At 41.8% G+C, this 15,763-nt stretch overlaps 1 protein-coding gene across 1 annotated transcript in view; it reads left to right on the forward strand.

Moving 5' to 3' along the window:
* Nucleotides 1–15,763, forward strand: part of CPPED1 (calcineurin like phosphoesterase domain containing 1) — a 39,371-nt gene continuing 23,608 nt past the window's right edge. Inside the window, exons 1-2 of the mRNA XM_063414096.1 lie at nucleotides 1–266; nucleotides 10,245–10,463. Of these exons, the coding sequence (XP_063270166.1) occupies nucleotides 200–266; nucleotides 10,245–10,463 (286 nt within the window). The 5' untranslated portion in view covers nucleotides 1–199. The remainder of the gene's footprint in view (nucleotides 267–10,244; nucleotides 10,464–15,763) is intronic.

Genomic DNA, 15,763 nt, shown 5'->3' on the forward strand with positions numbered 1-15,763 from the left:
GCAGCACCGCCCGCTGCCAGGGCCATGCCAGGGCTGGGCCCGGAGCCGCCCGGCCGCCGCTGCCCGCCGCCCCCTCAGAGCAGCCCCCCGCGCCTCCAGGGCGGCCTCCCGCCCGCGCCAGGCGCCGCCCCCGGCGGAGGCGGTGCCGCCCCCCCGGCGGCCGGGCCCGGCGGTGGCAGCGGCCGCGCGGGCCGGGGCGATGGCGGCGGCGGAGGAGGACGTGTTCCTGAGAGCCCGCGGCAGGACTCTGAACGCCTTCGTCCCAGGTACGGGGAGCGCCGGCCGAGCCGCGCCATCGCCTGCGGGCTCTTCCCCGCCGCGCTGCCGGGCGGGAGGGGCGTGCGGAGGGAGGCCCCGGGCTTCCCCGGCGGCGGCGGCGGCGGCGGGAGGAGCTGTCGCCGGGCACAGGGAGGCGTGGAGCGCCGGGGCCTGGGCCGTCTGCCGGCGAGCCCGTGGAGGGGAACGAGGGACACGGGGCACTGGGCCGCCACAGCGCTGACGGACCCGGGGCTGCGGCCGCCCCCTGCCCCCGCTGTGCCGGGGCGCGCCCGGAGCTCTCCAAATTTGTCCCTGCACTCCGGCTCCCGTGAAGATGCCAGCAGTGTCCAGCTCCGGATTCGTTTTAAAATGCTTGTCCGTGCTGCTGAATCGGGTCTCCATAGCCCATGAAACTCTTGGTGCCAGCGCTGTGCTGTCCTGCTCCTGTACCTGTAGGGGTGACCTAGCAGGTTACGGCTGGGTCCCTGTTCATGGTGCTCGAAGCAAAAGCAGCCGTCGGGTGGTTCACAGCTTGGTGTACGATGCTGCTTTCCCTGGGGTGCTCGGCCTCGCTCAGGGCGCGGGTCAGTAGCGCAGGTGCTCCGCTGGCCCTTCCCGCCGTGCAGAAGCAGCAGTGCAGACCCAGCCAGCCCAGGCAGCCGCGCTTCCACACCCGCCAGGCGGGCGAGGACGCGAGGCCGAGCCTGAGGTGGCTCCCGCCTGTTACCGCTGGTTCTCGCTGCTGGCTGGACACAGAGGAGCACATTGAACACGTTGCCTGTTTGTAAAATTCTCCCAAGGGTGGAGGTTCTACAGCGTGCTGGGGTTTTTCAGGGACACAGCTGTGTTAGGAAAGCATTTCCTATGGCCACACATAGAAGGTCTTCTATTTCTCTGTATTTATGAATTTCAAATTGTTTTGGTTTGGTGAGGTCAGCAAGGCTGTTCCATCCCAACTATTTTGTGGTCTTTTCTTGGGTTGCACTGGAAATATTTGGCTTTGCTTGTTGCCAAATAAAGAAAAATCACCAACTCAGAGCATGTGAAGTATATGTGTACAGCCTTTCTGGCAACCTATTAATTGCAGATGGTCTGGTTGGTTTGGAACAGAATGCCTAGCATTTGCTGAGGGGACAGATGGCAGACAAGCCATCTAGTTAAATCAACTGTATAGTGAAATTTTGACAAAAGGGGTGTTCAACAGCAGTGTAAAAATTTCTGAATAAAAGCTGTATCTAACTCGTTGAAAATTTCCTTAAACATGGAAGAAAACATCATTTTGGAATCTGTTTTCCATGTGTGCTTCTTCTTCCTGAAGTATCCTTGTTTGGAATTCTTTAAATATTAGTTTTTTCTTACCAGTTGGTTGTTTTTAATCTTGTTCAGATTTGTTACGCTGTCACAGTCCAGCTACCATCTTCAGGTGCAATATTTTTTGTAAATAATTTACTTGGGTCTTTCTTAAGAGGCTAAAGTTCAACACAATGTTTTAATAACTAAATGACAGGAAAAAAAGAGAACTAAGGGTTTTTAAAAGTGAGGCAAATTTTCATGCAGTTGAAGAGGAAAATCAGTTACCTCTGTTTTGTTGCTTTTCTCAGTCTTAAGGTTTCACTCCTGTTAAACATATATCTACATAAAGCATGTACTGCCACTGCTATGGCTTGGCACACTGTTTCCTTTTAAAATTTGAAAGCCACTATTGAGAGCTAAATTCCCTTTTTTTCTTACTACCCTTTCTGCAAAGTCCCTGTTCCACACCCTCTTCCCCACTGGTATTTTTTCAGTCTGCTTTTACATAATGTGGAGGTTATATGCATAACCTACTCTAATTTGCCCTTTATATGGGACATGTGAATGAGGAGCTTGAGGTGAGGGATTGAAATTATCAATATAACCAGTGAGGCACACTAGTAAACAGTGTATAAATAGGTAGGGACTTTATTGGCAAGAGACCTTTGTATACTTTGGCTTTATTTCTAAAAGAAACTGTCTCTTTTCTACCCATGTGAAATTTTGCTTCAGCTGTCTACTCCTTCTATTAGTATTTGAGTGAAGAAACGGGACCATATGTTTGGGTGAGTGCTGTCTTCACCACTTCTCTCCAGAAGTCAGGGGGTTATTTTGCTTTGGTTTTTTTAATTTTTTTTTCGTCCCGAGTATGTCAGTAGCATGCTGTGCAAAGAATTTCTGTGAAAAGTGATGGAACGCTTTTTTCAAGTAACTAAACAAGTGATAGTCCTGTCAGTTTAACTGGTTGAGAAGTGTCTGTTTGAACCTGTCTTTTGCTAGTTTTAGTTGATGGTTCCAAAACCTTTATGTGGAACAGGCGAATAACCAGTATTGCATCCTCACAGTCTCAGTTCCCCATGTGATTTTGTGCTCCTCTGTTATGCTTCCCATACCAATCTTTTACATGCCCTCAAAGTTTATTCAGTTACTTCTCATATTTTCATTTTGCTTTGTTCTCTGTTCCTTTCCAATCTCTGATTTTTTTGCCATTTTTGAGTGTTGAGGTGACTTCTTGGTTGTACTTGGCAAAACTCGTATGAAGTTGGTGGTGTTTTTCCCATGTGCAGCGTGCTGCACTGTTTAGCATGGAGTTCTTCCTTTTTTGAACAGTCACTGCATAGGAAGTCTTTCCTCAGCTCTTTACAACCAGGCCAGATTCTCATGCTGCTAAATTGCTTAATTTTAGCAAATGCCACTTTCTCCCCGTTCATTTGCTGTGAGAGGTTGTTTTCAGTTTGTTGAGCAGTACAGGTCCCCGTACAGATCCAGGTGGGATCTAGATGTCTTGTCCATTTCTGTTTTTCTTACCAGTTTTCTATGCAGGCAAGGACTTCAATCCATATTTCCAGGCAGCTTGGCATCCTTAAGAGTCTCTGGTGAGTAACTGTTAGATGCCTCTTGGAGATGGGATGGAGTGAATCTCCCTTGTCCCTGTGAAAGCTGTTGGTTGCTCTCTCTTCAGAACCGGTAAGCACAGGAGCTGTTGTCTTGTTTCCATCACTTGTCTGTGCAGGTGCCCCTTTGGCAGTCAGTTGTTACCACATTGCTCAGGAAACCCCTTTAAATGTAGATGTAACAGTGGCCGCCTCCCTGTTCCTTTCGTGCAAGGGCAGTTTTAAGGATAACTCCCCAGAAGTTGACTGGTTTTCACTTTTTGGAAGGTCTGTGGATTCCACCTGAGTGGTTTGCTAGTGCCTAGGTCTATTTGTTGAATCATCTACTGGTATTTTGATTTGAGACACATCTGTGTGCTGTCTGCAGGAGGAATTATCACATTAGATCTTCACAAGTTCCCTCACAATACAAGTGGATACAAAAATGTACCTTGTTTTTCTTCTTTTCAGCCTTTATATTTGGATGCATCTTGCATGTCTGGAACATCTGTTAATCTTAGTGAGTGTCTGGCAGGCTACCTGCTCCTAATTCCCCTACAAAGTGCTTTATTAGTTCTCAGATTTATGCTGTTTCCAGTTCTTCACTTTTTTTTAGCTTGATTTCTTGGGCTTTAGTATCTAACCTTCTCAGTGTATAAAATCTTTCCTATTTTTTTTATTTGAATGCTTTAGCTTTTCAAAGGATGCTATCCTGCTCTTAGTAGCCTCCTTATGGCTGTTACTTAAGTCCTTTAGACAGTCTGGATACTTTCTGGCCTTTCTGAAGTCCTTAGTGAATGCTGTACATATGGTCTGAGCCTCTGGGATAGTGTCTTTGAATAGTTTCCACGCTGCCTTCAAGGATTTTTGCACTTTTTAAAAGCATCATAATTATATATAATTCGCCTTCCTTTGAAATTAAATACAACCACAGTTGATTTCTTGCTTTCAGAAGAGTGTTGGATCTTGGCACATTATGATTACTGTTCTAGAGCTCTTCAACAGTAATATTTTTGAGCACTGATCAGAACTGCTTCCCAGCTTGCATATTCCATTCCCAGTACTGTCTCCAACTCTCATATGAATTAGGGAAATTTTTATGTGGGTTTTGAGAAACTTTCTGTGACTTCACCTTGTCATTATGCAAGCCACCCCCCTTCACACCTACAGTTCTGGGCTGTAAAGTTTTTGTAATGAGTTTACATGTTAAATTTGGGAGTGGGCATAAGGCATGACTAGAATTTAGCTTCTGTAGCCCTCAGTACAAATAAACTGTATCTGAGGGGGCATTTCTTACCTTGATAGTTATCTAAGAAGTTTAAAACTATGTCTTTTGATCACAGTACCAGTGTCTCATTTATTTGAGAAACCATATTGTCATTTAGTGTTTCTACTGACAGTATTTTTGTAGTACATAATTTCTAGAATAATTACTCTTTAAAAGGTAATTATCTTTATTTTCTCTCTGAAAATGTATTCTAATACCTGTTTCAAAGGTTTGGGTTTTTTCCCCTGGTACTTAAAATTGTATAATTCATGACAGGTTGCCTTGGTCATTCAGCATAACCCTCCATAGTCATATCTTTGGTAGACTCCTGGGTACGCATGGATAAATACAGCTGAGAGACATGCACATTTCTTTGGACTGATATCTTTTGTATTTAGACATACAAAAATGATCAGTTTTCTAAGCCATATCTATTGATAATATTTTAATATATAACAAGGACTTATTTAAGAATGTAGCACAATTCCTTTATTGGTTCTCAAGCTATTTCAGGACTGAGAGTAATGGACACAAATTGTTGCTGTTTGTGTTGTCTATGATGCATACATACTGACTTCACTTAACAGATTCCATTTTCCTTCATGCATAGAGCTTATTTGGAAAACCAAGGTTGTGCTTCCTTTTCTATTTTACCCAGAAAGAGTCACTGGCACACTTTGTAGGCAGAGACAACTCAGAGCAGGCAACCATGTTCCTATTTCTACTGTGCTCTGATTTTCAGAGAGGTGGTATTGATTCTCCTGTCAAACCCAGCGTGGCAATGAGGGCATTTCTGTATTTGTTACTGCCCATGATGGACTGAGCAGGCACTGGAGATGTGTCCATGCCCAGACTGCTCTGACACAGCAGTGTCTAAAGAAAGATTATGGACAGGAGTAACTTTCCATAACTAATTTGTTCCCATTAAATTCTGCAGAGTGTAGAGGAACACCAAAATACTGTTGAACCCAACCAATGTACTTATGAAAAATCCCACCAGGGAAATCCTGGAAGTCCCACTGGTACTGTCAGAGGCCAGCGGTTTCTGTGAGCATTCTCAATAGATGTGTTTGTGATCCTTGGAGATGGGGAAAGAAAAGAGAGGTGAAGCTAAGAAAAGCAAAAGGGGAAGAAATGAAGGCACAGCAAGAGATTAGCTATTGTCCTTTAGAAGTTGGGAGATTTGGCTGAAATCCCACCAAAGTCCTTGAAGTGTCATTTTGCCTGTGATCACAATAGATGGCTGAGGTTTTCTCTGGTGAGTTGCTGCTGACTTCTTCGGTCCTTCACAGAATTAATCCTTAGATAAAATTAGAAGCTGGCACTGTTTTTCAGCCAGTGCTACTAAAAATACATTGCATTGATCCTCTGTCTGTACTTTGGCATGCATGGGAGCAGAAAAAGAGTAGGAAGCTATTGAAACTGAGGCATAACAACATGTTTGGAAGTTGGACTTCTTCTGTGGCGATCGGCTGTGCTTTTAAGGAGGTCTGGAACCAAAACTGATTTGAAATAGGAGTTTTGTGTTGCTTGGTGTGTAAGAGCAGCTCCACAGACATAGTTCGTCCTTCAGAAATGGAAACCATATGTACATCAGTTATTGGAGAAATTTGTCAACCTTGTTCTGCATTTGTGTTTTTTCATTGTTGTGGCAAATTCTGTAAATTGCAAACAGCTTCAATGTCTGTAGGGGTGAAGAGCCAATTTTCAGGTGTTCTCAGATTCATTCAATTTTGTAATGGAAAGGAGAAGACAAAAAAAAGTTATTAATTGAATCCTAATCTTCTGCTGCTTTACCTAGCATGCACTTCATCTGATACGACCACATAGCTCATCCAAAGGCTTGAAAATTCAGACTCCTAGTGAGAAGGATGCCTTTGTTGTTATTCCCACAGAAGTAATTTGCTGTGTTTGACGGGATGATAGCCTTTGTCCATGTTATTTCAGAAGTGGCAGCTGGGATCTGGATCATGACTAGAGGATTGCAAAAGCTGCTGTTGGCCCTCCCACCACTCCTGCCCAGTGGTGTTTGTTAGTTCCCCTCTGCCAGGCTTGGCCAGACCCCCAGCATGGGAGCAGAAGGATCTCCTTGAGCCCTGTTCTTGAGATCCAGTGCAAAGGCCAGAGAAGGGGGCTTGTGGGGCCTGACAGGGCACACAAGGTTCCTTTGCTTGCCCACAGTACCTGCTCTGGGATGCCAACAAGCAGCTGGTGAGGGAGGAAAGGAGGGTACAGAATAATGATCTGAACAGGGTCCATTGATAAACCATTTCATTGTGAGGCAGAAGACTTCTGGCTCCATCTGTGGTAGTGGAAGATGCTTTTCCCAGCTGTTTCTCATTCCCTCTTACCGTATTGGTGTGTTGGAAGAGCGCTCATGCAGACCTACTCCTGGGGTTTCCAGCAGAATTAGTGAAATTGCACTCATAGCAGCACTTGAAACTTTAGCTGGACTGGTGTCATGGCTTGCACAGATGACAGAAAAACCTGCAAAAGCAGCTCTGAACACACACTAGTGAGGGCACTTTCAAGAATTACCTCCTGGACAAGCTGAATTCAGAACAGGCTTCAGATTGGTGCCAGGTGCAGGTTTGCACCAGTGGTGCTGTACTTCTACAACTCTCATCATGATATTCTGTTTTTATATTTATAGTACTTCACAGTAATTAAAGCACATTGATGATTTTAAGGAAAAAGTTAAATTGTAAGTTTAAACAACATCCTTATATTGTTTTGTTCCTATATACTTTTGTTTCATGGAAAAAAAAAACCAGTGAGTACCAGCTGATAAGTAATAAGCTAAAGGAATTTTGTTTAAGTACAGTAAGTACTTAGGGTTATTTGTTTTTAGTGTTTCTGGTTGAGTGATCAAATAACAACACAAAGGTAGAAAATATGTATTCAACCTTACTGTTATTTTTGTAACTATTTGATTAGTTATTGAATACCACAGAAATAGCTATTGACGGAATTATTTGACTAAGACCAGTTAATTAAACTACCATTTTAAGTAAATGTTATTTATGTAGTCCTGATTCCTGGCTCTCTTCTGATATCCCTGCTTCACTTTCTTAGTTTTATCTTTTTCTTTCCTACAGGAGAATATAGCATATACCTTTGCATCATTTTCAGTTCCTTTCTTTTTTCACCTCCTATCTCCTTCCTTTTCTCCCCACTCTTCACCACCTCCACCCCTGCATCTTCTGTTTCTCCTTTCTTCTGCCATTTCTTGATTCTGTCTGTGTACTGAACTTCTCTTTTGAAATTCATCTTATCAGTCTCTCTCTTTGCCTCACATGACCATCACTCACCCACTCAAACCAGAGCATCTGTGCACAGTCTTAGAAACATTCAGGTACTTAAAACCGAGAGAGTTACTGCATTGGCGTGAATATAAGTCAGGAAAATAAAATATCCCTGAAACATATATTAGAATAACCTCTAGTCTGGCTTTCCCACCTGCTCCCTGACTGTGCACTGTCTGCGTGCCAGACCTGTGCATGTTCAGGTGTTCTGTCTGAAGGGCCCTGGGCCAGCCCTGCTGCCTCTGCCACCCAGCCAGGACTGCTCCAGGTGCTCCAGCTGCCTGTGCCCACCACACACCATTGCTGGGGCTCTCAGAGGGTAACACAGTCTGTCCATACTTGAAACACAGCCTGTAAAAACAAATACTAGCTCTTTATTCAAAGTATTCTCTGTAAAAATAAATAAATGTAACTATATTTTACTTAGGCTACTGTGGTAAAAATACTGGCTTCAGATTAAACACTACAAAACAAGTAGATTTTGCTCAGCTTTGATTTATCATTACTGTCAAGTTGCTAGAAAAGGGACAGGTATTAGTAGTCCTGCCATATTATTCAGAGGTTTGATCTTTTTTCCCCATTTAATGAATAAACTGTGCCACTCCTTTAAACCAGGTTCCTGTTTCAGACATCCCCTTTTCTCATTTTTGTTTTGTAGGGGTTGTAAAGGGTTTCTGATCCAAGCTTCCTTAACTGATTTTTTCCTTATAGTTTTCCACCTATAAAAACTGTAAGTTGATTTCTCTGCACAAACAGTGTCTTTACTGCATCATGTAAGCTGCTTTTATGACAATGGTATTTTTTCATGAAAGTCATAAAATAAAAACCTGAATTACTTTGTGGCCTTCAACTGGTTCCATAAGGCTTCTACTGCAAACTCATGGATAGATGGATCATTTCACTTCTCTGAACAGTTGTGTAACTTGAAGAATAAATTTTATTTCAGAATTAAAAACCAGTGAGTGGCTAGAAGTTTCCATCTATAAAAGACGTGATTATTATTTAGAGTAAGTCAGTGCTGGTATATAAATAATTTTGTTTAGAAATGAAATGTTAGTTTAACTAAAGTGCAGAAGCTTTCATTTGGCAAAAAGATCTGATGCCATAGCAACAGATGACAATTACAAGCAGCTTCCGGGAGCTGCCTACATTCCTCATCCCTCTCTCCAGCCTATCCATATCCATGGTGCAAGAGATGAATTCTGAGCTCTGTTTCCTAACCTTCCTTGGAAGAAACACACTCCCCTTGAAAAGTGTGAAGCTTCAGTTCTAGAGCTAGTGGAAGGAAATCAAAAGTACATCCATGTGTTGGACATGCTACTTCTTTACTGTTACTAGAAGACCAGTTTTGCCTTAAAATGAATGTCAGAACAGACTGACATTGTGTGAGAGTATATTTATGGATTATATTATAATTTTAAATAATTTGTATCTTTTCTTTTTAGATTCAAAAGCTGGGTGGATATCGATGGATGTAGTCAGTGAGTTTTTAACAGTTTAAATGCTGTTTAAAAACCTCCAATAACAGTAAATGTATTAAGCCAAATAGAACTGTCAAAACTAAAATATTCAGGTTGCAAATGAATGCATATAGACAGCTGGAGAAACCACAGTGTACTTGTGTTGGTACGTCAATTCCAGCTTGAGACATAAGTGTAGGAAACAGGCTACCCATTTTTGTTTCAAATTTTTAGCCAACTGTTGTTTTATTTGCCCAGTGTTGGGATTTTTTCTTCCAATAGGGCTTGTAGTCTTATATCACCCTTTGTTTGTTGTACTTGGTTTTACAATACTGGAGAAAGAAGTATACCAAAAATGGTACCAGTACAGATTCTGTCCTACCCTCTGCCTACACAGACTCGAGCCATGGAAATTTGTTTCTGAGTTCTCACTTTTGTGTCATAGGTCTTGGGAGCAATTGTGGCAGCAGTGAATTTGTATTTTCATTGTTTGCTGATGATTCTGGTGTTGCTGGGTTTAGTGTTTGCTGACCTTGGTCCTGCTGAGCAGCTTCAGTTTTGACTCCAAAGAATGGGCTACATCCAAGTTTCCTCTAAAACTGTGAGAACAAACAGCATCTAACTCCTTAATAATTTAAGAAAAAGTCTACTGAAACTGTAAAATGTGAAACTTGTGTATGTTTTAACTTGTTAATTAAAGAAGCAATAATTGGAATCTTAAAAGAGTCAACTGACATCTAATGTTACACACTTGTGCTGTGTTGTAGTCTTGTAATTTCCAGCACTATTTGCTGAATTCTTCACATACTTCTCCTCTAATCAGTCTGTAATTACTATGTGGTATAATTAGATTAATATACTTTCATTTATTACAACTACACATTAGAGGAAAATTTTGTACTTCTGCCTTTATATTTGTCCTGTATGAATGAGTATGGAATTCTGTACTTGCGTTAGAGCAGTGTCAAACCACTGAGGTGAAGAACAAACAATTTAATGATGCATAGAAGCTTTCATTCTCTTTTCAGTGTTCTCTACCGGGGATTTTTTTCCTCTTTTGTCTTCTTAGATGCTGAGTACCAATGGAAGGGGCCCTTCTACTTCATCCAAGGAGCAGATCCTCAGTTTGGGCTGATGAAAGCTTGGACACATGGAGACACTAACAATGGCGATGACGAATGGGGAGAAGAAATTAAATTAGCAGAGCAAGCAGTGCAGGCCGTTAACAAACTGAGCCCTAGACCCAAGTTCTTTGTGCTGTGTGGAGACCTTGTCCATGGAATGCCAGGTAAGGCAGTTAAAAGTATGGAGGTAGTAACTCCATACTAACTCCATTCCTCCAGAATGGAGGTAGTAACTTCATTTTCAATATATTTCAGATTGGCAATAAGGCTAATTTACTTGACTTGAAAATAGCCTTTCATAAGTATCATTAGTATTAGTTTCTGTTTTGGAGTTTTGGGGAAAAATCCTGTGATTGTAGATGATTCTTGAGATATTATTCTGATTTCTTCATCTGACTCCTTGTAGCATTCATCTTAAGGCTGTACTTTCATTAATTAATTGCTTTCTTTTCAGTAAAATAAATTTTCTTCGAAGTAAAAGTCTTTCTACTAAACAAATTGCTTTGAGATGACACAAGGGCTTTAGCCACTGTGGAAAACTAATGCCAAGAAAATAGCAAATACTAGATATGGCTTTTTGAGTACCTAAAGTGTGTAAGGCTCAGAGATTTCTGTATGTTTCTAGTGCTTAATAAATTCAAATATTTAAGTTATTAAAATGCTGAAGGTCAGTGAGTTCAAGCTCCAGCAACTCTGTCCTGTGGCTGTGGGACTCTGAGCTCGGTGTGTTTCTTTGTACACTGAGGTGAAGAGCAACAAACCATCCAGAAAGGTGAGTTACAAGAAAGAGAAGTACTTTTCTTGGAAGTGAAATGAGAAGTGGTGTTTCCTGCTGAGAAGTGGTCTGGAAAGCAGATCTAAGCACAGTGGCTCACATTTGTTAGCCCTGATAAGCAGCAGAGCTGCAGACAGCCCTGGCTGTGTCACTGGGAGCCTGCAGACGTTCTGTGCCACGCGCTCCCCTCTGCTTCACACTCCACCTGCACCTGAGGAGCGGCTCCCCAGCCCTTGCTCACACAGCAGGGCTTTGAGCACGTTGGGGACCTTTCACTAATCCCTTCAGTGTCCCACAGTGTTAATTTTAAGACTTTAGCTGTCAAATTGATTGACAGTATTTATAGGCTTTCTTTTGATCAGAACACAGTTTTGCTGAAAGAGTGGGGAAGTGTAAAAACCAACAGATTTGAGCTTGATTGAATCTACTGTGTAACACTTCAGTAGCTTAATCATAAAGTATGCCATGATGCAGTTTTATTGACTTATGTGCTTTCATTAATTTTGGAATCATCTTCCTATAGCAGAGTTTTAATAAGTATTTTTATTAGGACTTCTAATTTGTGTAGGCGTTCCAAATATTTTGGTTGCAGTATCCCTTTTAAGAGTATCCCTTGTAAGAGGAAGAAAAGTCAGGACAAATAATGAGTGTTACACATCCCGTTGAAAAGGATCTTTCTCTCAAAAAATTTAAATAATCCAGGAAGCTAAGTTAGTTTCTTTTTACCTGGATATTTCTCAAATATTCATAAAACAGTGCAAAGTTCTGAGTACTTTTGTCTCTTGTGACTTGAAACAACATTATTCTAAGGCTTCTTGCTGGTAGAGTTTAAATGTGAACTAGAGAGCCAGCAATCTTATGACTTCCACTGGGCACTGAATGGCTGGATATAGTAAGTCTTGTGCGTGGTACTTCTTGTATTTGTTTTTATTTTCCTAGCAATGGTTCTCTGTAGTCATTATTGTCCTTTTGCTAGTGTGTGTCTCAGACTTGGTAATGTTTTAAATACAAACCTGTCAGGGCTTTGCAAAACATTAGCATTATTCATTCTGCTAACAGGCATGTGAAAGAAACTGAGTGGATTGTACTGGTGAGATCACCTACATTGTGTGATGGGTGTGCTGTGCCTTGTATAAATATTTGAAGCTGCCTTGTGCAATTTCCAAGAAATTGCAAGAAGGAGCAGTTCATTACTCAGTAAACTTAAGGGTCTTTTCCAGGCTAAATGATTCAATGATTCTATGATTACCTCACTTGAGCCATCATTTTTTAACTTCTCTAATAATTTCTTGGTGATTGAAATTATGTTAATAGTTTTCAAGCCTATGTTATCATGTAGTTATATAAAGTGGTTAAGGAAATGCACTATTAAAAGGAACTGTAGAATATTCAGCTGGAACAATTACTTCATTATTGCCTTTGTGTTTATACAAATGGCTTGCTCTGCCATGTGTTGATAAACATACAAGTACAATTTAACCATTAAGCTGTACATAAAAGTACAATTTTACAGCCCTTTGTCTTTCTGTCTAAACTGAAGATAGAGATAACAGTGACTTGCTCTGGTGCAGTTACCTGTGGATTAGCAGTCTTGGGCTAGTTTCCTAAAAGGACAGAGAGATTATACAGCTTTTTATTCAGTGCCTGTCAGTAAAAAGCAAGTGGGGAACACAGATCTTCCTTTTTTCTCTTAAAACGTTTTATCATGGAGTACTAAGGGTAAAGTTTTTGATGGACTGTTTTAAAGCATGCACTGTAGCCATTTAGGTGAACCAGTGCCGAAGCTTTTTGCAGAGGAACTCCAAGAAATCTCAGAATTCCAGCAGCTAGAAGTGATGAACAGAATCCTGATCAGCTGGGAAGCAATCAGGCACAGCACTTGGAATCCATTACAGATGTCATTAGAGCAACGAAGTAATCATATCTTGGTATTCAGCTGCTGATTAAAAGTAGTTTGTACTCTGAATATTATTTCCAGAAGTTTTTCTTGATTACATAATCAAGAATAGGATATCTATTCTTGGTAACACTAATATTGTGGTACAATCACATCAAGAATTTAAAGCAATACCTTATAGTGCAACTATGTCACTGAATATAATTTCTACAAACTCGATGCTTACACTTGGATACACCATGACAATGAAGGACTTCCTTCTGAAGGCATTTGTATGCATTAAGTATCATATAATTTGGTATGACAGAAATGGTAATCTGTAAAATGTTGTTGATCAGATTATGTGTTTATTTGACTGCATTTTTCTAAAACTCTGGAAGTTTATTTCTAAAAATATTACTCTTCTTATATAAAGGTGGAACCTTCTGTTTGGTTTTATGAAAACTTCCGGTATTGTTCCATTACCAATACACTCTGAGTGTATTGAGTATATCTGAGTGGAACAGTCTGGTTCCAGGCCACAAGCCAGTTCCTTGTCACAGTGGACACGGGAAGAACTACACAAGGACACGCTGGTGAGCGAAGCAGGAAAAGAGAGCGAGTTTATTTACAAAACCCAGTTTTATACATTTGCCATGGTGCTCGTGGATTGGAGGATGGAATTCCACCTCTCAATCCACGTTGGTCGAGCTAACTGTCAATCACATTTCTCTTCTTACTTAGAAATATGTAAACAATAAAAGACAGTTAGCAAAACATGGCCAGTGTTTATAGTAGAAGGTGTGATAAGGTGAAACTTCTGACTCCAATATGAAGAACATAACAGAAAGCTTAAAAAAGTCTTCAAAACCAGGGTGACAGTTCCTCACCTATCTCATTCTCCACTCATCCAGACTGCAGCATCCCGGCTCCACAGCCCTTTGATGGTTACAGAGCAGTGCCTCACAGTGACATCAGCCAGCACTCTCAGTACTCTTGGATTCATCTTGTCAGTCCCATGGGCTGGCCTGGGTTGCAGCTTCCCAGGAGATGCTGGTTCCATTCCTTGTGTTTCCTGTGCTCCTTTAGCTCTGGGAGAGCATTTCAGTGCAGGGAGGCAAAGGAGGCTATGAGTACTGTCATTGTCACTGCCTCACACAGCAGTAGGCTGTATTTTCTTTATTGTTTTATTGCTAAATTAGCAGTAGAAGCTTTTGCTGCCCTCTGCTAGTTGCAGCCCTCAGAGCGCTTTTCCTGACAGCAGCCCTGCATACCCAGGTACTTTTTCAGTGTTCTTCCTTCAAGTATGTCTTTGGTTCCAACTCCCTTCTGTGTGCTTTTTTTTTCATTCTCAGGCATGAGTTCCTCATTTAGCCAGATCATTCTCCTTATAGCCTACATCTTTCTCTCTCCCCTTGCCTTCCCTGTGTATCCAGAAGGACCATCCTTGTGTTCGTAGGACGTCTTTGAAGACTTGTCAACCCTCTCAAAGAGTTTGAGAAGGTTGACAAGAGTTTTCAGAGTTGCAAAGGCCTTCTGAACAGCTTTACACAGGATCCTGTAGCTGACCCCTGAACAAACCAGTCTGCTGTCCTGAGGCTCCAAATGTGCTCAATGCCTTTCCTGCTCCCCTTGGGATCTTGAACTGCACCTTGGAGGCTGCTACAGCCAAGGCTGCCAGGATTAACCTACAGGAGCCCCCTGCACTCCTGTAGCAGTAGGACCAGGAGAGCGGGCCTTGGTTGGCCTGTCTGTGTCAAGGGAATGTCCCAGACTGCCTGCTGGTTCCAGATCTGGATTGCTGGCAGCAGATGTCAGGGTGGTTAGTGTCCCATGAGACCCAGCGTGATCTAGAGACTTTTCCAAGTTGTTCATAGGAGACTTAATCCATTCTTTTGCCCTTTTTGAGTGGTCTGTAGCAAAATCCCGCCTTTAGTGGCTGAGCTCTTCCCTGATTCTGACTCAAGTTCAGTGAGGCTGGTGTCTGTTCCATAGAACAGTGCCCTCCAAACATGGGGCAAACTCCCCCACCTCCTTTCTTGCCTGTCCCTCCTGTTCCAGTTTAACATGAGCACTGTGCTTCCTTCTCCATCCCATACTTTGAGTGCAGGTTGGTGTCCAGGGAACAGCATCAGCATTTCAGCCCCTTTGGTTACAGCAGCAGAGAATTCAGCTTTGGCAGCCAAGGTCACCCTGCTGAAGCCACTGAGAAACAACACTGACTGTGAAGCTGAGAATCCAGCAACTATTTTTAAATGGCCGAATTCCTTCAGAGGAAATTGTTTAACTGCATTTTTTAATGATGCAACTGCTATCAGTAACTTGATAGCTCTGGCCAGGAAAGTTATTTATGTGATGTTTTTAGTCCAGGTGTTTGGTTTTTTTTCGTGAGTTGTTCTGGCTGCATGGGTAAAAGAACAAGACAGCAAGTCTCTTGCAGACTTACTTAGCTCTGACTGTAATAAAATGTAACTATTTAGAGACTAAATGAAATGAGACTTGTCTAATAATGTGTATAATCACAAAAAACCTGATAGAACTTGATTAAGCTTGATCTGTTAACAGTGTGATAATGGATCAGTAAGCAAGTAATGTTTATGCTTGCAGTTTTAAATTCATTTGTGTGTATATGTTAATTACAAGAAATCAAAATCGCTGGAATTTACTGTTACGGCACTTCAAATACAGTGTGAATACTTGTACTAATTCTTTTAGTTAATGTGAAGGTATAATAATCTCTAATACACACATTCCCTAGCAGGTCATGCAGTGCTCTATAATCTCACATCAGCTTTTTCTGTCAATTAAGCCCA

Source organism: Prinia subflava, chromosome 17 (assembly GCF_021018805.1).
Source record: "Prinia subflava isolate CZ2003 ecotype Zambia chromosome 17, Cam_Psub_1.2, whole genome shotgun sequence".
NCBI classification, from domain to species: domain Eukaryota; kingdom Metazoa; phylum Chordata; class Aves; order Passeriformes; family Cisticolidae; genus Prinia; species Prinia subflava.